This window comes from Perognathus longimembris, chromosome 3 (genome assembly GCF_023159225.1).
Source record: "Perognathus longimembris pacificus isolate PPM17 chromosome 3, ASM2315922v1, whole genome shotgun sequence".
Taxonomy (NCBI): Eukaryota; Metazoa; Chordata; class Mammalia; order Rodentia; family Heteromyidae; genus Perognathus; species Perognathus longimembris.
This window is the reverse complement of record NC_063163.1, coordinates 72,809,539-72,832,228: the sequence shown is the minus strand read 5'-3', so window position 1 is coordinate 72,832,228 and position 22,690 is coordinate 72,809,539. Positions and strand designations below refer to the sequence as shown.

Below are 22,690 nucleotides of genomic sequence, written 5' to 3'. Positions count from 1 at the left end.
GCGGCCTCATTGGCCCCTCACCAACCAGTGGGGCGGGATTTCAAGGCAGTTTCGGGTAGTCTATTAGTCAATCTCTACGAAGGCGGGACCTAGGCAGGTAGATGTGAGATCCGATTGGTTTAGGGCTCAGCGGGGAGGCGGGACTAGTTTCTGATTGGGGGAAAGGAAGCGCTCTAAGCTAGGCGGCGGCCCGCCGAAGGGTCTGAGGTTCGCGGCGGAACCCGGCCGGGAGCTACCCACGCCCTCCCGCAGACCCTGGTGGTCTGGTCCTCGGCGACTTAGGTCGGCTCGACTCGCGACTCCAGGTGCTCCAGCTGAGATCCGGGGTCCTAGCGGCGGGGTCTGGGTCCCCTGGATGAGTTTGGAGGTGTCCCAGGATAAGATGGGGTCCCTGGGAGTAGTTTGGGTGTTCATAGGATATCTCCGACTCTCTTGGGAGAGGAAGGGCGGCTTTTAACTGTTAGAACGGGATTCTGGGGTGACACTTGGGAACCACTAGGGGTGCAGACGAACTGCTGGAGCAGAAGCCTGAGGTTCTTTCTGTTTGTGTGTTGGCATTGGGGCTTGAACTCAGGGCCTGGCTACTGTCCCTGAATTTTTTCGTTCAAGGCTGGCGCTCTACCACATGAGCCACAGCTCCAGAGTTGCTTTTTGTGGCTTAATTGGGGCGATGACCTGGGCTGTGTTTGAACCCAGGTCCTCAGATTTCAGCTTCCCGAGTAGCTGAGATTACAGTTGAGAGCCTGTTTAGACAAGTGGAGATTTTTATTTATTTATTTTAAATGTTTGCGGTGCTGAGGATGGCCTCAGCTCCTGACCTGGCAAGCTCTCTGCCCCTTGAGCCACGCCCCCAGTCCAGAGTCTGAGATCCTGATTGGAGAGTTGGAGGGGCTTCCCACCCTCATTCCTGGGTTGCTTTCTCTTGATCTCTGCCGGATTGGCAGTGACCTGGCCCCTAGATGGGGCCTGAAGGCCAAAGGGCAAAAGTAAAGCTTTGAGTCATCAGTGCCACCTTCTCCAGGACTGCAAGATGGAAGATGGAGGGGACCCAGGAGGCCTGATTAAGGTGATCCATGTACTGGTCTTGTCAGGTGCCTGGGGCATGCAAATGTGGGTGACCTTCGCCTCAGGTAGGGACCCCCAGCCTGGCCATCCTGGGCACTGTGGGTGGAAAAGGCCCTGGTATGAGTCTTAACACACGGTGTCCTGCCTCACAGGCTTCCTGCTCTTCCGAAACCTTCCTCGACATACCTTTGGCCTCGTGCAAAGCAAGCTCTTCCCTTTCTATTTTTACATCTCCATGGGCTGTGCCTTCACCAATCTTTGCATCTTGGCTCCTCAGCGTGCCTGGGTTCAGCTTACATTCTGGGAGGTCACCCAGGTACGTGGGCTTCCCCACAGACTTAGTTCCCCAAGCCCCAGTGAGCACCTATAGTTACAAGTTTTCTAGGAATTAAAAAAAAGGGGGGGGGTGTCTTTATTCCAGATAGAGCACCGGTATCTTTGTGGGTATCTGAGCAGTGCACAGCCTTTACAACTGTCCTTGGCAGCCCTGTTTCAGAGGATCTCTCCATTGGCTGTTACTTCCTCTCCTCCCTGTTGCTGGGCCCACTGCCAGGCAGTGGTGACTCAGCTGAGCTGGGGAACTGACCCCAGTTCATTGTTTAAAAACCAGCCTGACTGGGAATTTACACTTCCCTACTCCCTCCCCCCCCCACACATTTGCTAAGCCCACAAGGCAAGGAACCATCTCTGCCTCTCAGATTTCTCAGTCCTGCCCTTACTATATTCCTCAGATGTGGGCAGGTGAGTCCTGACAAAATAATCTCCCAGAGCCAGGCATGGTAGCGCATGCCTAGAATCCAGCACTTAAAAGAGGAGGCAGGAGGATCATGAGTTTGAGACCAGTCTGGGTTCCTAGTGAGATCCTGTATAAACAAAACCAAACCCTGGGCACTGGTAGCTCATGCCTGTAAGCCTAGCTACTCAGGAGGTTGAGTTCCAAAGGTTGACAGTTCTAAACTAGTCATGTCAGAAAAGTCGATGAGACTCCATCCACAAAATAACTAGCAAAAAGCAGGTCTAAAAGAGCGGTAGAGGACCAGCCTTGCAAACACTCTGAGCAATGGTGAGGCTCTGAGTTAATTTTATTTACTTATTTTTTTTGTCAGTCCTGGGGCTTGAACTCAGGGCCTGAGCTCTGACCCTGGCTTCTTTTTGCTTAAGGCTAGCTCTCTGCCAACTTGAGCCACAGCACCACTTCTGGTCTTTTCTGTATATGTGGTGCTGGGGAATTGAACCCAGGGCTTCATGTATACGAGGCGAGCACTCTTGCCACTAGCCCATATTCCCAGCCCTGAGGCCCTGAGTTTAAACCCTGGTAATAGTAAAAGAAAAAAAAAATCTCGCAGACAGAAAAGGTAATGGGTCTCACAGGCATTTGATTGACTTTCTGACAGCCTCATCTCCTGAGGTCTGAGCAGCAAAGAAAAGAAATGGGCTGTACCTTGGGGACCCTGGTTTGGGGAACAATAGATCAATTAGAATTCTGTAGCTTCATTTCTAGTCATCTTAAATAACCTCAGTTTGAGGGAACAATGCATAAGATACAAGACCTTGTCCACAAACCAGGTAACAGAGGAGCCTCAGGGGTTGGGAGGAATATAGTAGAGATGGCGCTTTCCATAAGGGACCCCTAGTTTTAGGGTATGCTGGGGGGGGGGGGCGGGGCGGGTTGTCCTCAAATTGGCATTGGGGAATGCTGTGAGCATCCAGAAAGGACCCCTACTGGAGCCTCCTCCTGCCTCCCTGCCTGCTTACCTTCACCTCTGCCATCCTCCACCAGCTCTGCCTGCTACTCCTGAGCCTCACGCTGGCCACCATCAATGCCCGCTGGCTGGAGCCCCACACCACTGCCGCCATGTGGGCCCTGCAGGCCATGGAGAAGGAGCATGGCCTGGGTGGGGAGGTGCCGGGCAGCCACCAGGGCCCTGACCCCTACCGCCAGCTGCGAGAGAAGGACCCCAAGTACAGTGCCCTCCGCCAGAGATTCTTCCACTATCACGGCCTGTCTTCTCTTTGCAACCTGGGCTGCCTGGTGAGCAACGGGCTCTGCCTGGCCAGCCTGGCCCTGGGCCTCAGGAGCCTGTAGCATGGGCACTGTGTAAATAAATGTTTCTTTGAAAATGACTGTGGTAGTTTCTCTGTGCCCCCATACCTCCAGGGTGGGGACATGCTCACAGGAGGAGCTGAAGGCCAGTTTCCCTAATCCCACAGCCTAGGGATTTGGGGTGTTAGCTATTGCAGCCCCTAAGTGTCTCCTCTATGGTACCTCCTCCTCCTATTATTATTATTAGTGTGTGTGTGTGTATATACTGGTCCTAGAGCTTGATTCAGTTCTTGGGCACTGTCCTTTTAACTTTTCCGCTGTACCACTGGAGCCAGAGCTCCATACACGTCTGGCCTTTTGATGGTTTAATTGGAAATCAGAATTTCTCGGATTTGTCTCCCCTGGCTGGCTTTGAACCGCGATCCTTGAATCTCAGCCTCCTGAGTAGCAGAGATTACAGTGTGAGTCGCTGGCGCTCAACCCCTTGGTTTTCTTACTGCAAAAGAGGTTCTAATACCCAGAAAGGTTCGGCAACGTGTCCACATTCACAAGAGTACAAAGTGATAGAGCTGGGATTCGAACCCTGCTCCTCAGACCGACAGACAGCCTATAGTAACTACCAGCAGTTAAGAAAAAAGGTGTCAGGGGCTGGGGATATGCCTAGTGGCGAGAGAGCTTGCCTTGTATACATGAGGCCCTGGGTTCGATTCCCCAGCACCACATATACAGAAAACGGCCAGAAGTGGCGCTGTGGCTCAAGTGGCAGAGTGCTAGCCTTGAGCGGGAAGAAGCCAGGGACAGTGCTCAGGCCCTGAGTCCAAGGCCCAGGACTGGCCAAAAAAAAAAAAAAAAAAAAAAAATGTGTGGCCAGGTGCGGGTTTCCTCTGCCGCCACCCAGAGTGTCCGGCCCCGCCCACCTGCGATCGCTGGCCCCGCCCACCGCCACGCCGCAGGCAACTTCCTGCCCCAATCAACCTCAGGCCACGGCCCCCAGCACTGGCCACGCCTTTGTGGCCCGCCCTTCCAGCCGCGCCCGCGGCATCTGTAGGCCACGCCCCCGGTCGGCCCCTCCTTACCCCTCGCCGTCCGGGCGGAGCCCACGCGGGATCCGGTTGGCTGCGGACAGCAGGGTGGCGAGTGCGGCCAGGGTCGCCGCCGGGTCGGGCCGCAGCGACTTGGGAGGCGGATACCTGCAGGCAGCGTCCCGGCTAAGAGGTGATCCCCTGAGAAGGAGCGCACCCCACTGCCCCTCGCGTTCCCAGCAGGTCGGGAGGATGGGAAGGGGGCTCAGGGAAGGGCCTGGGAACAAAGGCGGGGCTGCGGGGGACGCGGGGTCCCCGGCCCGCACCCAGCGGGGCTCCCCGGGCTAGGCAGGAGGGCGCGGGCAGGGCCGAGGTCCCAGCCGGGGACCTGCTGTCGGTCCATATGGTGATGGGGGAGCCGGCTCGACTCCCCTGCCCCGGGGATCCCCAAGCCCAGTGAGAAGGGGGACAGGCCCGAGCCCTCCAGGGACCCCTTACCTAGTGCCAGGTGGAAGGGAGGGTGGGGCCGGCCGGCAGCTTCTCTGCCCCTCCTCAAACTCGTTCTCCGGGAACATGGGGTGGGGCTGGCTGGGTCCTCGTAGAGGAAAAAAAAGCACAATGGTCATTGAGAAACAGCTCTCAGTGGTGCCCGCCCTTCATCCATTGCAGGAAGCTGCGGTAGACAGCTGGGAGAAACTGAGGCCTGGGGCAGGAACCAAAGCTGACCCCCTCTCCCCTGCATTTGCAAAGGCCTGCACCCAGAGCAGAGTCTCGCAGGGTGCGAGGGCAGGACAATGCAAAGGGCAAGGTGGTGGTCGTGGAGGTGGAGCCTTTGAGGACTCGAACTCCTGCCTTCCTGGGCAGCTTCCTGAGTCAGCCCCAAGTTTGAGTCAGCCTCCAAAAGAGGGAGAAAGTTCCAGCCCCTTTGACAAATACAAAATAGCAAGTGCCAACTTGCAAGCAGAGCTGGGAGTTTACAAATGCTGTCTTCCTGAGCCAGGAAGGGTTAAACTGGGCTGGAGGTGGAGGCAGGGCCTGCACCCCAGTAGCCAACACTTGCCAAAGTCAACATCCATGCCCCAGAAAGGGCGGGGGGGGGGGCGGGCGCTCTGTCCAGCTGGCAGGTGTCTCTCCTTTCCTAGATCACACCTGGGTCACACCAGCTGCCTACCTTAGAGCAAAGTCCACATCTGTGGGCTTCTAGAGACATCTTCATGGCCAGGGAAAGAGCTGCCTATGTGCCCCCCAGCCCTAGCCCTGAATTTGAATCCTTTCTCAAACCTCTGGGCCTCAAGAGAGGAGCCTCCAAGTTCTGATGACAAAGGTTCAATTTGGTTTTGTGAGACTCTTATTGAGCAGTGTCTATCTGTTTCTTAGTTGTAACAATAAGGCCTTGCTGGAAAGCATGTGGGTAACTTTACTCCCACCCCCTTTGTCTTATTCACAGCTATGTCTCTGTCAAGAACAGCACCTGGCACAAACAAGCTGAGTGTGCATTGAATGAATAAAGAAACTCATTTTAGGTGCTGGTGCTACTCAGGAGGCTGAGATCTGAGGATCAAGATTCAAAGCCAGGGTTGGGAATGTGGCCTAGTGGTACTTGAAGCCCTGGGTTCAATTCCTCAGCATCACACATATTAAAAAAAGCCAGAAGTGGCGCTGTGGCTCAAGTGGTAGAGTGCTAGCCTTGAGAAAAAGGAAGCCAGGGACAGTGCTCAGGTCCTGAGTTCAAGCCCCAGGACTGGCAAAAAAAAAAAGACTGGAGGCGAGTCTCAAGTGGTAGAGTGCCAGCCTTCAACAGACAAAATCACATGAGAGCAGGAGGCCTTGAACTTGAGCCCTATTACTGGTACACACACACACACACACACACACACACATACACACACACACACACCCCTCATTTTATGCTCCCAAACAATGGACTTTTTTTTTTTTTTTGGTTGTGGGGCTTGAACTCAGGGCCTGGGTGCAGTCCCTGAGCCTTTTTGTGCTTATGTGTTCTATCTCTTGAGCCACAGCGCCACTTGTGGTTTTTGAGTGGTTAATTTGGGGATAAGAGTCTTACGGGTACTTTTCTGCCTGGGCTGGCTTCCAGCTGCAATCCTCAGCTCTGAGCCTCCTGAGTAGCTAGAATTACAGATGTGATCCACCTGTGCCCAGCCAACCAATGGCCTTTTACAATAAGGACTAGGACAGGGGACCCCTTTTCCAGAAAAGGATGTTGAGATCCAATCAGTGAAAGTGATATAACACCTGGGTGCTTTGGTACTCCAACTGGCAGCAGCAGGATTTGAACCCAAGTGAATCTACTGGACCTGGTGTTGGTGCTTGATTGCTTCCTCAGGGCTGCAGTCATCTGCACCTGCGGACCCCCCAGGTCTCCTTGGGAGAGGCCCCTTCCGCGATGGCGTCAGCCGGAGACCCCCCTGCGGGCCCCCGGGACGCTGCCGACCAGAACTTCGACTATATGTTCAAGCTGCTGCTCATTGGGAACAGCAGCGTGGGCAAGACGTCCTTCCTGTTCCGCTACGCGGATGACTCCTTCACCCCCGCCTTTATCAGCACCGTGGGCATTGACTTCAAGGTCAAGACTGTCTACCGCCATGACAAGAGGATCAAGCTTCAGATCTGGGTGGGTCAGGGCAGCTGTCTGGAGGGCGATTGGGGGGTACTGGCCTGTCCCGGGGAGAGGGGACATGGTGGGACCTGGGTGACCATAGAGGGTCTGAGAAGGAATGCGGCATCACCAGGGCACAGCTCCTAGGGGCGCTTCCTACTGTGTCTGGTCAGCAGAACCACATGCCCGTCCCCACCCCCCATCCCAGCTGCTGGCAATGGTTGTCATGGTAACAGGGTCACCAAGTGGAATGAAGATGGAGCCCTCCTAACCCAGCTCCATCATGTGGCCATTAAGTGGTTCTTGAAACAAGGTCCAAGGGTGTGTGTGTGTGTGTGTGTCATGCCTCCCCTGTCAGACTGGCACATAAGGTCAGATATGTGCCTCCCCCATCAGACAGGCCTGAGGGCAGATCCCTGCCTCCCCCATCAGACAGGCACAGCATGACAGGCCCCTGCCTCCCCCATCAGGCTGGGCATGAGGGCAATGTGGTGCCCCCATGCCGGCTGACCACTGTCTCCACAGGACACGGCGGGCCAGGAGCGCTACCGGACCATCACCACCGCCTACTACCGCGGCGCCATGGGCTTCCTGCTCATGTACGACATTGCCAACCAGGACTCATTCGCCGCCGTACAGGATTGGTGAGGCCTGGCTCCCCGCGGACCCCCGGCTCGGGCCTTCCTGGATCCCCCCAGCCCTCCCTTACGGCCCACACCTCCACAGGGCCACGCAGATCAAGACCTACTCGTGGGACAACGCGCAGGTCATCCTCGTGGGAAACAAGTGCGACCTGGAGGACGAGCGCGTGGTCCCTGCAGAGGATGGCCGCAGGCTAGCCGACGACCTGGGTCAGTGCACAGCCTGGGCCTCCCGCCTTGGGCCTCCCGCCTGCCCTCCCCACCCTGGGGGCCCAGTGCCAACCCCAGTGCCGGGCTAGGCCTCCTTCCAGCTTCATTTCTCTCTCTCTCTCTCTCTCTCTCTCTCTCTCTCTCTCTCTCTCTCTCTCTCTCTCTCTCTCCCCTAGTCCTGGGGATTGAACTCAGGGCCTGAGCACCATCCCTGGCTTCCTTTTGTTCAAGGCTTTTTCTCTGTGTGTGGTGTTGAGGAACAGAAGAACCCCAGGGCTTCATGCATGCTAGGCAAGCACTCTACTGCTAAGCCACATTCCCAGCCCTGAATGGTTCTTGTTTTTGTTGATTTTGTGCCAAGGATTAAACCCCAGGGCTCCCTGAAAATGCGGAGTTAGCTGTTCTACCACGGAGCTATACCCTACCTCAACCCAGTTTTTACTTTGTCATTTTGTTTTGTGTTTGAGATTGTCCATGTGTACCCCAGCTCGGCTTTGAACTCACCACTTGCCTGCCCCAGCTTTCAGAGTGCTGGGATTACAAGCATACCCAACAAACTGCATTTTTAGGTGCATGAAAGCACCTAAAGAACAAAGGTGCATGGTGGTGCAAGGCTGTAACCTCAACCACTTGGGAGGCAGAGGCAGGAGGATCATGAGTTGGAGGCCAGCCTAGGCTCCATAGTAAGAGCCTGTCTCACAAACTAAACAAAGCTAGGTGCCTGTGTTTCATGCTTATAATCCTAGTTATTCTGGAGGCTGATATTAGGAGGATTGAGATTTGAGGCTAGCCTGGGAAGAACAGTCCCCTACACTCCATTTCCAAGGTAACCATCCAAAAAGCCAGGTTGGGGATGTGGTTGAAATGGTAGAATGCCCAGCTTTGAGCGAAAAACTCAGGGACAGTTCCCAGGCTCTAAGTTTAAGCCCCAGGACTGGCACAAAAAGCAAATAAATTAATGGAGTAAATAAGTAAAAAACCAAACAAGCCAGGTGCCAGTGACTCACGCCTGTCATCCTAGCTACTCAGGAGGCTGAGATCTGAGGACGGTGGCTCAATGCCAGCCTGGGCAGGAAAGTCCATAAGACTCTCATCTCCAATGGCCCACCTGAGAACAAGAAGTGGCGCTATAACTCAGTGGTAGAGTGCTAGCCTTGAGCAAAAAAGCTCACTGACAGCGCCCACGTCCCGGGTTCAAGTCCCATGATAGACAAAAAAAGAAAAAGTATAACTGAACTTAGCCCAGGCTGTGCCCCTCCCCCCCCAACCCTGGCAGGAGTGTCTCATGAGTACCTCACTTTTTGCCCACGCAGGTTTTGAGTTCTTTGAGGCCAGTGCTAAGGAGAACATTAACGTGAAGCAGGTCTTCGAGCGCCTGGTTGACATCATTTGTGACAAGATGAACGAGTCTCTGGAGCCCACCTCGAGTCCAGGCAGCAATGGGAAAGGCCCGGCCCTGGGGGACACCCCATCTCCCCAGCCCAGCAGCTGCAGCTGTTAGGGATGACATCCTGCCACCCCCATTAACCTCCATCTGCCTCCTCCTCCTGTCTCAGCTGGGACTATGACCGAGGCACGAGCCATGGGGGCTGGCTCCAAGCTCAGAGGACCCCCTTTTCCTGCCCACACCTCCTCTGCCCCCTGCATGGTTCCCTCCTCTTCCAGAGCCACAAACCCCAGGAGAGCCACGCCTGGGGTCCTAGCTGTGCATGCACTTGCTGCTTTCCATGGTGTTCTAGTGGCTGGCATGGGCTGCGAGTCCCCCTCGCCTGGAGCGGTGTCACCTGTGCCTTCCGCATCTGCCTGGGCCACGCCTGGCATCCTGGTGTTTGGAAGCTGCCTGAAGCCAGGCACTGGTGGCTCACACCTGTCATCCAGCTACTCAGGAAGCTGAGATCTGAGGATTGCAGTTCAAGGCCAGCCTGGCAGACTGTGCAACTCTTACCTCCAGTGAACTACCAGAAAACCGGAAATGGTGCTGTGGCTTAGAGTGGTAGAGTGCCAGCCTTGATCGAAAGAGCTCAAGGACGGCGCCCAGGCCCTGAGTTCAAGCCCCATGGCTGACACACAAAAAAAGGAAAAAGATGAAGAAGCTGCCTGAAGTTGGGGTGGCTTGTCTGAGTTCATGTTATGGGAGGTGGTAGTCACCCCTTTTCCTCAGGGTCCCCCACTTGGCCTTCAGCCTGCCCTATGCATCACCTGGATGCCATTGCTACAAGCTGGAGTGGTGATTGGGGTTCCCCCATTACAGACACCCACCCCCACGCCCACAGGTGGCTTGTACAACCCTCCCTCAAGTCCAGTTTGCGTGGAGTCATCCCCTGGCGTGCGGTCCCCCAAGTGCCTTGGCGATCCTGCCTATATGCACCCACTGCACCTCTGATGCTGAGACATTCTAGAACATTCTGTGTCTTTTTTTGCTTTTAGGACTTGAATTCAGGGTCTTCCGCACTCTCTTTTGGCTCTTTCCACTCAAGGCTGGCACTCGACCCTTTTGAGCCACAGTTCCACTTCTAGCTTTTAGCTGGTTCATGGGAGATAAGTCTCCCAGACTTTTGTGTCCTGGCCTGGCTTCAAACCATGATCCTCAGATCTCAGCCTCCCAAGTAGCTGGGATGACAAGTGTGAGCCACCACTGCCCAGCATTCTAGAACATTCTGGCCACAACAGGTGGGGCTGGAGATTACCCAACTCTTAATATTCCCAGTGAAGACTGTCTGCTAGAAGACCGGGGCCTCCTGACCAGGCCTTATCTAGCTGGTTGTATTTTAAGCAAGATCTTTACAAATCTTAACATCCTGCTCAAATAGGAAGTTGACCAACCCAATGTCCCCACAGCCCAGGCTGGCTTCTTTTATTTTATTTTTTTGGTGGTACTGGGGTTGAGCTCAAGGCTTCACACTTGCTAGGCAGGTACTGTACCATTTGAGCCACACTCCCAGCCCTTTTTTGCTTTTGCTTTTTTTTTTTCAATAGGGTCTTTTTTTTGGGCGGGGGGGAGAGCGGCTGGCTGGGTCTGGACCATCTTTCTCCTATTTATGTTTGCCTTGTAGCTGGGATGGTAGGTATATGCCACAGTGCCCAGATTTTCATTGATTAAGGTGGGGGTCATCCTGCATATTTACTGTCAGCTTCCTCCCTAGGGATGTGTTAGTCACAATGTCTGATTCAGGTTCAAATTGATTTTGTGGGAGCTCTGTTTACCCTTTATTAGTAGAGCTACTGATATCTTCCAAGAGAAGGTATTTTTTTATATGCCAAGACATCATTGGGAGTGGAAGTGAAATGCTTTCACATTAAAAGTCAAAGCAGGGGCTGGGGATATGGCCTAGTGGCAAGAGAGCTTGCCTCGTATACATGAGGCCCTTGGTTTGATTCCCCAGCACCACATATACAGAAAACGGCCAGAAGTGGCACTGTGGCTCAAGTGGCAGAGTGCTAGCCTTGAGCAAAAAGAAGCCAAGGACAGTGCTCAGGCCCTGAGTCCAAGGCCCAGGACTGGCCAATAAATAAATAAATAAATAAATAAATAAATAAATAAATAAAAGTCAAAGCATTTAAGGGGGTGGGAGACGGGGAACAGGTGTCAGTGGCTCAGGCCTGTAATCCTAACTACTCAGGAGGCTGAGATCTGAGGATCAGAGTTTGACTAGTTGGGCTAGATAAGTTAAGACTGTGTTTCCAAAATTAGCCAGTGAAAAAAACAGGCTGGAGATGTGGTTCAAGGATGAGACCCTGAATTCAAATTCTAGTACTGACAAAAACAAACCAAAAAATCACCTGCTTTAAGGTGTTCTAAAGAGTAGAATTAATCTTCTCTAGGTTTGCTTCCCCCCGCCCCAAGAAAAAACTCAAGATGAACCAATGTCCTTGAAAGTTGTAGGGTATGGTGCTCTTTATGGGTAGATATTAAATAAAGACCAGGAGAAACCTCTTTTCTTCCTCCTTCCTTCCCTCCTCACTTCCTCCCTCCCTCCCTTCCTTTCCTTCTCTGGGGACCATCTTCTGTCTTTCTTTTCTACTTCACTAGAGAACCGAGTGGGTAGCGTGTGGTCCTGGCATTGGAGCTGTAATTGTGCCACAGCTCCTCCCTTACATTCCCAAACACTAGGGAATGGGCACTTACCTGTCAGTGTGTACCCCCGGGCCACCCTCTCCATCCTCAACCAGCTCTCCTGGGCACCATTCCCTTCCGTCTGGTGAGGAGGGATGTGCACTTTGTTCTACATGAGAAAAAGAATAAAATCCCAAGAGATTGAAACAATTTGTTCTTTGATTTCCACAAGTGAGTTGCGGCTTGAGGAAGCAAGTGTGTCAGCTCACCTGAGACTGATGGGCAATGGCCATTTGTGGTGCACAGCGCCCTCTGCAGGCTCGAAGGCGCAGTGCCTCTGAAGGGCTTTTGACACCTACAGGATTTGTAAAGCACACTGGTGGGTGTGTCCCTGAAGGAGTTTCTAGAGATGATTGACATGTGGGGCAGCAAATGATGGAAGAAGACCAACCCTGATTGTCAGTGGCATCATCTAATAGGCTGAAAGCATGATGGAAACAAAGGTGGGAGGAGGAGGAAGTTCACCAGCAGAAGATCCCTCTCTGCTTCCTGGCTGCTATGAGGTGAGCAGCCTCCTCTGCCTGTAGTCCACCAAGGACACAAAACCTCTGAATGTGAGCAAGAATAAACTTTCTTGTTAGAAGGGATTCACTTTGATTTAAAGAAAAGGTGAATCCTTGTAGCAAATGTTGAACTTGACAGGGGAGGATTTTTGGGGGCCCACAGACTTTGTGGCTAAGTCAGACATTAGTAGGCTTAAACAGGGGTTGCATCTGTTTCCTAGAATGAAGGTGCTGGAAATGTAATTCCCCCAATTCATACTGCATGGCATCTGGAGGTGGGGGCTTTGGGAGGAAGTTGGTGTTAGGTAAGATCCTGAGGATGGGGCCTTGTATGGAAAGCTATATGGTCCCCAAACTTGCTTGGCCTCTCCATGCAATGCCCAATGTTGCTTTGGGAATCTAGCAGGTGTTCATGTGCAAGAAGGACCTTGAAAGACATGATAGATCTTGAAATTCCCAGCCTTCAGAATCACAAACTCGGGGCTGGGAATATGGCCTAGTGGCAAGAGCGCTTGCCTTGTATACATGAGGCCCTGGGTTTGATTCCTCAGCACCACATATACAGAAAATGGCCAGAAGTGGCGCTGTGGCTCAAGTGGCAGAGTGCTAGCCTTGAGCAAAAAAGAAGCCAGGGACAGTGCTCAGGCCCTGAGTTCATGGCCTCGGACTGGCCAAAAAAACAAAACAAAACAAACAGAATCACAAACTGAAGGCTTTTTAGTGTGCTCTGGTAGCAGGGCTTGAATTTGGGGGCTGGGCACTGTCCCTTAGATTTTTCACTCAGAGATGGTGCTCTAGCACTTGATCCACAGCTTGACTTCCTTGTTTTTTGCTGGTTAGAGATAAGAGTCTCACAAACTTGCCTGCCCAAGGTTGGCTTTGAACTTGGATCCTCAGAGCTCAGCCTCCGGGGTAGCTAGGATTAGAGGTGTGAGCCACCAGTGCCTGAGTAAACCTCTTTTTTTTTTTTTTTGCTAGTCCTGGGGCTTGAACTTAGAACTTGGGCACTGTCCCTGAGCCTCTTTATGCTCAAGCCTAGCACTCCATCACTTGAGCCACAGCACCATTCTGGCTTTTTCTGAGTAGCTCTTTTGGAGATAAGAGTCTCATAGACTTTTCTGCCCAGACTGGCTTCAAACCTCAATCCTCAAATCTCAGCCTCCTGAGTGGCTAGGATTTCAGGTGTGGAGTGAGCCAGTGGTGACCAGCTCAAACCTCTTTTCTTTATAAGTAATCAGCCTCAAATTTTTCATGATAGTAACAAAAAACCAGACTTACACACCATCTTATTCAAGGTATTCCAAATTAAAACTATTTCCAGCTGAGGTTAAAAAGAAAACCAAAGAGAAAGTAATGAAGGTGGACAGTGGTTTCTTGGATTTTTTAAAATTATTTTTAACTCTCCAAAAGCAGTGAGTATCCCAGAGAAATAAAAAGTAGGATCCATGCCCAGCAGCCAGGTGGACTCAGGTGTCCCATCCTCTCCAGGCCTCGCTGTCAGCCCAGTTTGATGAACAGCAGCAAAGTGGCAAGAATTCCTGGCAGCTGCAATGGGAAAAGAACAGAACACTGAGCCATCACCGGAAACTTCAAAGCATAGTTCACAGGGTAGTGGGGGAACACCCTGGAGTAGAAAGGTGAGGGCTGCATTTTACAGGTGGCTGGAAGTCTGCGCCAGGTCACAGACACTTTGGCCTTGTGAACAGGAACTCCAGCTGTAGGCAAAAGGATGGAGACTTTGTATGCATATAAATGTGGATGTGACTGCCTAACCCTAGGACTACATTTCCCAGAATTCTCTGTTCCCCAATTTCCTAGTAGATTGTCCAATAGGAAGGCCCTGGCCCTTTGATTCTTGGAAGGTTTGTCCAATAGGAAGTACCAAGAGGAAATATAGTCAGGTAGGAAGGCAGAGGTTGAGGCATTTGTTCCTATTCCTTCTTTTTTGCCCATCCTAAATTTCCATGACCACAGTATGGGCCCCACACCTTCAGCCTCATGTTGATGTTCTGCCTAATGGTTCATTATTGCAAGGGGATATATTAAAGGCTCGATCCTCTCTTTTTTAACTTTTTCTTTTTTGGCAGTCCTGGGGCTTGGACTCAGCGCCTGAGCACTGTCTCTGACTTCTTTTGCTCAAGGCTAGCACTCTACCACTTGAACCACAGTGCCACTTCTGGCTTTTTCTATTTATGTGGTGCTAAGGAATCGAACCCAGGGCTTTGTGCATGCCAGGCAAGCACTCCACCACTAAGCCAAATTCCCAGCCTCTATCCTCTCTTTTTGATCTATCTATTTGGAAGCCTGGGTGCTAGTCTTGAGCTCAAGGCTAGTGCTTTACCACTTGAACCACAGCACCACTTCCAGTTGTTTGTTTGTTTTTTATTGGAGATAGTCTCACAGAGACTTTTCAGCCCAGGCTGGCTTTGAACTATGATCCTCAGATCTCAGCCTCCTAAGTAGCTAGAATTAGAGGTGTGAGTCACCAGTTCCCTGTTTCACCAAGTATCTTTAACTGAAACAATGATCTGCCCTCCTCATTTAATGTCAGCTCAACCATAGTGGAAAGTTCCGGATTTTGTTCTATTACCCCAGTGCCTGGAACACTGGTTTACAAGAGAGGGGTCTTCAGAACAGTTTAATGAAAAAAAAAGAATGGAAGACCACAGATCTACATGTCATCCTTGTACAGGGGCCATTTTGATTTTCTCTGTATGTTTCCAGTTTTCGCATACATGCTAAAACCAGCACCATAGGTAGTGCTTAATAAAAGCTAGAAACTAGGGGCTCGTGCCTATAATCCTAGCTATTCAGGAGGCTGAGATCTAGGGGATTGCAGCTCAAAACCAGTCAGATAGAAAAGTGTTTAAAACTCTATTTGCAAAATAACTGCCAAAAAGCTGAATTGGAGACGTAGTACAAGGGGCAGAACCACCAGGGAGTGGGAGGCTCTGAGTTAAAGGCCTGGTACCAGCAACAATGAACAAAAACCTCAGTGTGTCCTAGAGAGGCTGGGTCTTACCTGGATCACAGCTGCTCCCAGGGAGACCCCACTCAGGGTTAAACTCTGGATCCTGGCTATTTTCAGGAGTTTGGAGAAACAACCCTGAGAATACGATTGTGAAAGCAAGCAAAGGAAGCCAGTTAGGGCTCACAAACACCAGGGCTCCATGAAGCCCACCCTTGGGGCCATCCAGACCCCACTCAGATTCAGAGAGAAGAGGACGATACATCCAAAATACCAGGCTCTTCTTTTTTTTTTTTTTAATTTTTTTTTGCCAGTCCTGGGCCGTGAACTCAGGGCCTGAGCACTGTCCCTGGCTTCTTTTTTGCTCAAGGCTAGCACTCTGCCACTTGAGCCACAGCGCCACCTCTGGCCATTTTCTGTATATGTGGTGCTGAGGAATCAAACCCAGGGCCTCATGTATTCGAGGCAAGCACTTTTGCCACTAGGCCATATCTCCAGCCCCAGGCTCTTCTTTTACCCTATACCACCTCCAGAATTTTCCTCCCCCACCCAACAGAACACCCTATTCACTGCCTTCTACCCACCCATGCTATATTACACTAGCTGTGTGACCTTGGAGAAGTTGCTGGACATTTCTTTGTCTCAGCTTGCACCATTTGTTCTTGGTGGTGGTGGTCATGGGGCTTGAACTTATGGCCTGGATGCTGTCTCTGAGCTCTTTTTGCTCAAGGGTAGTGCTCTACTACTTGAGCCACAGCACCATTTCAGGCTTTTTCTGAGTAATTTATTGGAGATAAGAGTCTCACAGACTTGTCAGGCACCAGTGGTTCACACCTGTAACCCTAGCTACTCAGGAGGCTCAGATCTGAGGATAGCAGTTCAAAGCCAGCCGGGGCAGGAAAGTCCATGGTACTCTTATCTCCAATTAACCACCAGAAAACGGGAAGTGGCGCTGTGGCTCAAGGGGTAGAGCACTACCTTGAGCTGAAGAGCTCAGGGACAGTGCCCAGGCCCTGAGTTCAAGCCCCACAACACACACACACACACACACACACACACACACACACACGTCTTGAACTTTCCTGTCTGGGTTGGCTTTGAACTGCAATCTTCAGATCTCAGCCACTGGCAGCCAGCTAGCTTGCACCTCAGATCTGCCTTCTAAGAAGTAGAGTGGGAAGCCTGGTGCAAGTAGCTCGTACCTATAATTACCTCAGGTAATGTGTTACAGTCACAGAAAGCTAACTAACACAGCCACTGAAGCTACAGTTACCAGAACAAGCCAAATGCTGAATGACAGTTTATTTTTGTCTCCCCTTTGCTAGAGTCCCCGTAAATAAGTAATTATTTTTAAGTCTACTGGGGCAACATACAAGCAAATCCTGAATTACCTCCTGGTGGATGACCTCTGTGGATACATTTTTCCCGTCACAAGTTGGGGTTCCTATGGATTTACAGCAGCCCCTGGGGTAAGTGTGGCCGGTTGTCATTTGAAAGGAAGAGCCGGAGAAATCTGTGTAGTTATTCACCCCACAGCACTTTAGCTACAGTAAGAAAAAGGGACATTAAAGTCTCCTTTCCAAGTCATTTCAAACAGTAGGAAATCAGATGTGGGCTGGTGGCTCATGCTTATAATCCTAGCTACTCAGGAGGCTGAGATCTGAGGATCCTGGTTCAAAGCCAGCCCAGTCAGGAAAGTCCATGAGGCTCTTATTTCCAGTTAACCATCAGAAAACCAGAAGTGGTGTTGTGGTTCCTGTGGTAGAGAGCTGGCCTTGAGCTGAAGAGCTCAGGGACAGCACCCAGGCCCAGAGTTCAAGCCCCATGACCAACAGAAAGAAAAGAAAGAAAGAAAGAAAGAAAGAAAACCATAGTCACTGTAGCTACTGTCCACAGCAATCCTAATATTCCTACTGTGGCCCAGAACCTTCCCTGGCTCCCATTTGATCAGGATAAAAGGGGAACTCTAAGCTAGATGCTGGTGGTCTACATCTGTCATCTTAGCAGTACTAAGGAGGCGCAGCTCTAAGGATTGAGGTTCAAAGCCAGCTGGGTCAGGAAAGTCCGTGAGACTCTAATCTCCAATGAACCACCACCAAACTGGAAGTGGCCCTGTGGCTCAGAGTGGTAGAGCGCTAGCCTTGAGCAAAAAAGGGACAGTGCCCAGAAAGCATGTCCTTTCATAAAGGCCAACCTCACCTTCTCCATGACCAAGTTCCACTGCGCTGAAAAGTCGTCTGGCTCATTGTAACCTCTGTAATTCTTCCTCAGGGTGGCAAAGTTGTGCTCCAAGGCCACATCTCGAACCTTCCAGAACAATTCAGAAACAGAAAAGATGAATTGTCTGGGTGCCAATGACTCATGCCTGTAATCCTAGCTACTCAGGAGGCTGAGAACTAAGGATTGTGGTTCAAAGCCAGCCCAGGCAGGAAAGTCCATGAGACCATCTCCAATGAACCACCAGAAAACTGCAAGTGGCCCTGTGGCTCAAGTGGCAGAGTGCTAGCCTTGAGTGAAAAAGCTCAGGGACAGGGCTCAGGCCCTGAGTTCAAGTCCCATGAGTGACAGAAAAGAAAATGTTAACACAGCACAGCCAAGGGTGACCCAAGGTTTGTTTGTTGGGGATTGAGGCAGGGCAGGGGTGTTGGGGTTCTTTGCCCTTCCTTTACTCTCCTTCCCTTCTGTTCAGGGTCTGTGCTAGAAAAGGGTGTTCTTCAGGCTGGCAGGGCACCCGGCCCAGTGGGGGACACAAAAGAGGGGGTGTTTGCAGTCAAGTGCGTCTGGTCCTCGCCATCACTGACAAACCAACTTGAATCATCTGCTCTTTCTGAATCGCCCACAACCTGGTGCACCTACGATTTGGCTGGAACTGGATTAAAGAATGGAGTGGAGCCTGGTGAGGTGGTGCATGCCTGTAACCTACGCTTTTGAGAGGTTGAGGCAGGAAGGTGTGCGTTTCAGGTCTGGCTGGGTCACTTATTGAGCAGTTCAAGGCCAGCTAGGGCTATATAGCAAGACCTTGTCTCAAAAAAAAAAAAAAAGGAAGGGGAAGGAAAGGCAAGGAAGAAGGCAGAGAAGGAGGGAGGGGGAGGGAAGGAGGGAGGGAAGGAATTAGTTAATGTTCTATTTTTTTTAATGAAGCTCTGAAACTGTTATCTCTGGCAACAGCCACGCAGCCCCCATCTCAAAACCGACAGAGCGCACGCAGAAGCGGAAGGCACTAGGCTTCCCCTCCCACATCTTTCCCGCCGCCAAGCAAAGTCCCTCCCGCGTCACACTTGTCACTAGTTCTGTTCCCGGTGTCCCCACGGAGACCCTGAGGCGGAAGCCAAGTCCCGAGCATTCTTCCCCTACTCTGCAGCTGCACTCTGTTCCGGGAGGGGCTCTTGGAGCTGGGGAGCCCGGTGCGACCTCCAGCCTTGCCCGGGATGACTGTAGACGCGTGCTCCACGCAGGACCCCGCCCCGTGGGCACAGGCTCATCCGCGGGCCTGGGGTGGCTCAACGCCGGAGGCGTGGCTCCGGCCTGTGGATTCTGCTCACCGGTGGGGGCGTGGCTCAGCGCTGGGGAATGTGGCTGTGGTGGGGCGTGGCTTGGGAAAGGGCGTGGCTCCGGCGTGGGAATTAGACTCCGTGATAGGGTTGGGCTCAGCACTGGGGTCGTGGCTCTTCACCGGGCAGGGCTGAGAGGTAGGGTGAGGCTCCGAGCCAAGGGCGGGGCTCGGTCATGGGGCAGGGTTCAGTCTTGGGAAACTGGCTCTGAGGTAGAAAGGAGGCTCCGCTGAAGAGAAACCTTGGGGGCGTGGTCCGGCGGCGGGGGCGTGCCTCTGGGCTGGGGGCGTGGCTCCGCGGGTAGGGCGGGGCTCTGGCGGGGGCGTGGCTTCCACGGAGGTGCAGGTGGAAATGTGAAGCGCATTTCTTGCTCTGGCGAGCGGGAGGCAGTGCGCTTTACTTACGATTGGGAAGAAGGCCAGGATCACGGAGGCGGCTGTGATTTCCACGATGAGGACGGTCACCATGAACAAGAAACACTGCAAGACAGGGGGTGGCGGCGCTGCAAGCCGGCTGCTGCCCGTGCCGAGGGAAGGGCGGGCTCCCGGGCCCCGCACCCCCATCCCACCGCACTTCTGCCGTCATCCCAGCTACTCAGGAGGCTGAGACCTGAGGTCCGCGGTTCAAAGCCAGCCCGGGCAGGAAAGTGCATGAGACTCCGATCTCCATTTACCCACCAGAAAACCAGAAGTGGCGCTGTGGCTCAGGGAGTAGAGCCGCAGCCTTGAGTTGAAGAGCTCAGGGACAGCGCCCAGGCCCAGAGTTCAAGCCCCACGACCGACAAATAAAAAATAGAAAAATAAAAATTCATATCTGGGGCCAGATATTTTTATGTGTCCCAAGTTACTTCCTTGAATGTAAGAGGCCAAGCTTGGGACGCTTGGGGGAGCTGCTGGCTGGACCCCCATTTGCAGAGGGTTAAAAGGAGACCGTATAGAGGTGTGGAGCAGTGCTGCAGGCTGCTAATCCCACCGACTCAGGAGGCAGAGACAGGATGATCAAAGTTCCAGACCAGCTCCGGCAAAAAATGATGGAGACCACATTCCAGCCAATGAGCTAGGCATGGTGGTGCACACCTGACAGCCCAGGTGTGTAGGAGGCACAAGTAGGAGGATCCTGGATTGAGACTGACTATGGCTTTAAAAAAAATAAGCCATTCCCTACCTAAGAAAGTAACCAAAGGAAGCAATAAATAAAAGGACTGGCTGCCTGGCTCAGATGGTAAAAGGCCTAACTAGGCATGCACTCATTCAAATCCCAGTGCCAGCAGAGAGGTGTGGGACAGAAAGGTCTCGGACTCCTCCACGGTAGATTAAAATAGTGTCCACATCTGCAGGAAACTAAAGTAAAATATTGCAGGTTCTAAGTGTTCAATAAATTCTTGCTGAATTAAAACATTAAGAAAATAAATGAATGTCAGGCACTGGTGGCTCATGCCTGTAATCCCAGCTACTCAGGCTGGGGCAGGAAAGTCCAAGACCTTATCTTGGACTAACTGGAAATGGAGCTGTGACTCCAACTGGTAGAGCAGTAGCCTTGAGCAAAAAAGCTCAAGGACAGTGCCCAGGCACTGAGTTCAAGTCCCACAACCAACCAAAGAAGAAAAAAAATTCAGGAGAAGAAAACTCTGGGGAATAGAACATATTATATAATTAATGTAATGTGTAATTTAATAAGTTGTGAGCTTAGAGAGAAGAGACAAGAGATTTGAACCGAGATATATAATAATGGATGTTGTCAAGCAAGATACCATCATCAGTATTGAAACAGGGCCGTGGAGTGAAAGGCTTTTTGTGTGTGTGCTGGTAGTAGGTCTTGAACTCAGGACCTGGACACTGTCCTTGATAATTTTCTGCTCAAAGCTGACACTCTACCACTCAAGCCACACCTTTACTTCTGGCTTTTTGCTGGCTAATTGGAGATAAGAGCCTGACAGATTTTGCTGCCCAGGGTGGCATTGAACCTTGATCCTCAGATCTCGGCTTCCAGAGTAGCTAGTATTACAAGTGTGAGCACCAGTGCATGGCAAAAGTGCCTTACTTATTTTCATTTATTATTATTTTTACTATATAGTTTTTCTTTTTTTTGTCAGTTGTGGTGCTTGAACTCTGGGCCAGGGTACCGTCCCTGAGCTCTTCAGCTCATGGCTAGTGCTCTACCACTTGAGCCACAGTGCCACTTCTGGTTTTCTGGTGATTAATTGGAGATAAGAGTGTCATGGACTTCCTGCCGGGACTGGCTTTAAACCTTGATCCTCAGATTTCAGCCTCCTGAGTAGCTAGGATGATAGGCCTGAGCCACTGGCCCCTGGCTGTGTGCGTGCATGTGTGTGTGTGTGTGTGTGTGTGTGTGTGTGTGTATACCTCTGGGGTTAGAACTCAGAGCCTTGAGCTTGCTTGAGAAGGTGTTTTTACCACATCCCCAGCCTGAAAGCGTTTGCCATATAAGCCACCAAAGGGCGGCGGGAGGGGAGGTTTGTGGTCCCATGTGCAGACCCAACTTACAAACAAAAGAGTGCCTCTGCTTTCTTTAGTGGCTCCATACCAACCGGCCAGGGCGAGCGGGATGATCACGCACCCCAGGACCAGGAACACATAACCAAAGTGAAGGAGGTATGCAGAGGACAGCCCCAGGACTGTGGTCAGGGACGGACGGCCGTACTTTACACCCAGGCCCAGGGCAATGAGGATGACACCGGACACCTGCACACCGCAAGTCAGAGAAGACAGAAGAGTGTTAGGTGCTGGCAGCTCACACCTGTCATCCTAGCTACTCTGGAGGCTGAGAGCTGAGGTTCTTGGTTCAAAGCCAGCCTGGGCAGGAAAGTTTGTGAAACTCTTATCTCCAATTAACAACCAGAAAAAGCAGGAAGTGGCGCTGTGGCTCAAGTGGTAGAGCTCTAGCCTTGAGCAAAAAGAAGCCAGGGACAGTGCCCAGGTCCTGAGTTCAAGCCCCATGACCAATAAAAATAAACTAAAAATTTAAAAATGGGGCTGGGAATGCAGCTTAGCAGTAGAATGCACGCCTAGCATGCATGAAGCCCTGGGTTTGATTCCTCAGCACCACATAAAGAGAAAAAGCCAGAAGTGGTTCTGTGCCTCAAGTAGTAGAGTGCTAGCCTTGAGTAAAAAGCTCAGGGACAGTGCCCTGGTCTTGAGTTCAAGCCCCAGGACTGGCAAAATACAAACAAAAAAGTAAAAACAAAATATGGGGCTGAGGGTTGGGGCTCTGTGGTAGAGCAGGAACTTAACATGCATAGGTCTCAGCAACACACATGCACACATCACAACACACACACGACACAAAAGGGAAATAACCACACCCCCCCAGCCTCCCCAACTGGCTTGAATGTCAGCAGGACTTAATTCCAACCCCTGCTTTCTCATCTCTGATCCTGAGATCTACACACAATTCTGAGGACTGCCACTAGGTTCAGGCCTGAGCTGACTGCTCTGTTCCCAGCATGCTCCATTCCTGACAGCCTGCCCATCTTCCCTCCTGCTGGGGGGGAGGGGCATCTCCCACCCACATGGGCAATTTGGCTCAACTTATTCCTGCCTTCCAGAGAGTCAGAGACATGCCAAGGGTCTGGGTGGTGACCTACTTACAGCTACGACACCATTGAGGAAAGATAGTAGTTTCTTCAAGGAGGAATAGGGCGTGTGGGTTTCAGCCATGTCTGTCAGATGGGAGCTTACTTGGAGATTTAAGTCAGCATCTTCCCACACATCAGGGCTACTGACTGCCAGGTTTGTTGGAGGTCTTGGGGAGGGGTGAGTGAAGTTGGCTTGCTCCTCCCCTTTATCTCCTGTCTGCTTGATTGGTTCCCCCACCTCCGCCCCTCAGGGCTGCCCAACAGGTGCCAGCCTCAGGCCTAAGCCTTTATCACATCACAATTGGATTGCACAGCAAAGCGCTGATGGTGCCCTGGGAAACAGTGCCCCCCCCCCCT

At 51.9% G+C, this 22,690-nt stretch overlaps 3 protein-coding genes and 1 non-coding gene across 9 annotated transcripts; 2 read left to right on the top strand and 2 right to left on the bottom strand.

Moving 5' to 3' along the window:
* Positions 1–178: 178 nt before the first annotated feature.
* Positions 179–3,189, top strand: Tmem205 (transmembrane protein 205). Of its 2 annotated transcripts, none has more exons than XM_048342320.1 (4): positions 179–305; positions 1,022–1,130; positions 1,218–1,381; positions 2,846–3,189. In XM_048342320.1, the coding sequence occupies exons 2-4, from the start codon at positions 1,031–1,033 to the stop codon at positions 3,149–3,151; spliced, it is 570 nt and encodes a 189-aa protein (XP_048198277.1). In that variant the 5' UTR covers positions 179–305; positions 1,022–1,030; the 3' UTR covers positions 3,152–3,189. The 2 variants fall into 2 exon arrangements, with proteins under 2 accessions (XP_048198277.1, XP_048198276.1); XM_048342319.1 differs by having other exon boundaries at positions 294–367.
* Positions 3,190–4,223: 1,034 nt separating this feature from the next.
* On the top strand, positions 4,224–9,542 carry Rab3d (RAB3D, member RAS oncogene family). Of its 4 annotated transcripts, none has more exons than XM_048342314.1 (5): positions 4,224–4,374; positions 6,479–6,766; positions 7,277–7,395; positions 7,478–7,602; positions 8,916–9,542. In XM_048342314.1, exons 2-5 carry the CDS (start codon positions 6,539–6,541, stop codon positions 9,101–9,103), a joined length of 660 nt encoding a protein of 219 aa, XP_048198271.1. In that variant the 5' UTR covers positions 4,224–4,374; positions 6,479–6,538; the 3' UTR covers positions 9,104–9,542. The 4 variants fall into 4 exon arrangements, with proteins under 4 accessions (XP_048198271.1, XP_048198270.1, XP_048198267.1 ...); XM_048342313.1 differs by having other exon boundaries at positions 4,228–4,324; positions 6,512–6,766; XM_048342310.1 differs by having other exon boundaries at positions 4,235–4,324.
* A 4,174-nt stretch (positions 9,543–13,716) lies between these two features.
* On the bottom strand, positions 13,717–22,415 carry Tspan16 (tetraspanin 16). Of its 2 annotated transcripts, XM_048342315.1 has the most exons (7): positions 22,347–22,415; positions 21,243–21,440; positions 19,143–19,217; positions 17,387–17,494; positions 16,579–16,731; positions 15,242–15,325; positions 13,717–13,764 (listed from the first exon to the last, which is right to left on the bottom strand). In XM_048342315.1, the coding sequence occupies exons 1-7, from the start codon at positions 22,413–22,415 to the stop codon at positions 13,717–13,719; spliced, it is 735 nt and encodes a 244-aa protein (XP_048198272.1). The 2 variants fall into 2 exon arrangements, with proteins under 2 accessions (XP_048198272.1, XP_048198273.1); XM_048342316.1 differs by lacking the exon at positions 19,143–19,217.
* Positions 14,867–14,970, bottom strand: LOC125349757. The gene has a single exon (XR_007210573.1). It is a non-coding gene; the product is annotated as a U6 spliceosomal RNA (small nuclear RNA).
* Positions 22,416–22,690: the final 275 nt, after the last annotated feature.

Excerpts from the sequence above, each read along its gene's own strand:
- Tmem205 (XM_048342319.1), top strand. Across the intron at positions 1,131-1,217 it reads GTGGGTGACCTTCGCCTCAG|GCTTCCTGCTCTTCCGAAAC; the intron begins GTAGGGACCCCC and ends CCTGCCTCACAG. Across the intron at positions 1,382-2,845 it reads CATTCTGGGAGGTCACCCAG|CTCTGCCTGCTACTCCTGAG; the intron begins GTACGTGGGCTT and ends ATCCTCCACCAG.
- Tspan16 (XM_048342315.1), bottom strand. The coding sequence starts at position 22,415 with ATGGCTGAAACCCACACGCCCTATTCCTCCTTGAAGAAACTACTATCT. Across the intron at positions 21,441-22,346 it reads TCCTCAATGGTGTCGTAGCT|GTGTCCGGTGTCATCCTCAT; the intron begins GTAAGTAGGTCA and ends TGCGGTGTGCAG. Across the intron at positions 15,326-16,578 it reads CAGAGGTCATCCACCAGGAG|GGTTGTTTCTCCAAACTCCT; the intron begins GTAATTCAGGAT and ends TCGTATTCTCAG.
- Rab3d (XM_048342314.1), top strand. The coding sequence starts at position 6,539 with ATGGCGTCAGCCGGAGACCCCCCTGCGGGCCCCCGGGACGCTGCCGAC. Across the intron at positions 7,396-7,477 it reads TTCGCCGCCGTACAGGATTG|GGCCACGCAGATCAAGACCT; the intron begins GTGAGGCCTGGC and ends ACACCTCCACAG. Across the intron at positions 7,603-8,915 it reads CAGGCTAGCCGACGACCTGG|GTTTTGAGTTCTTTGAGGCC; the intron begins GTCAGTGCACAG and ends TTGCCCACGCAG.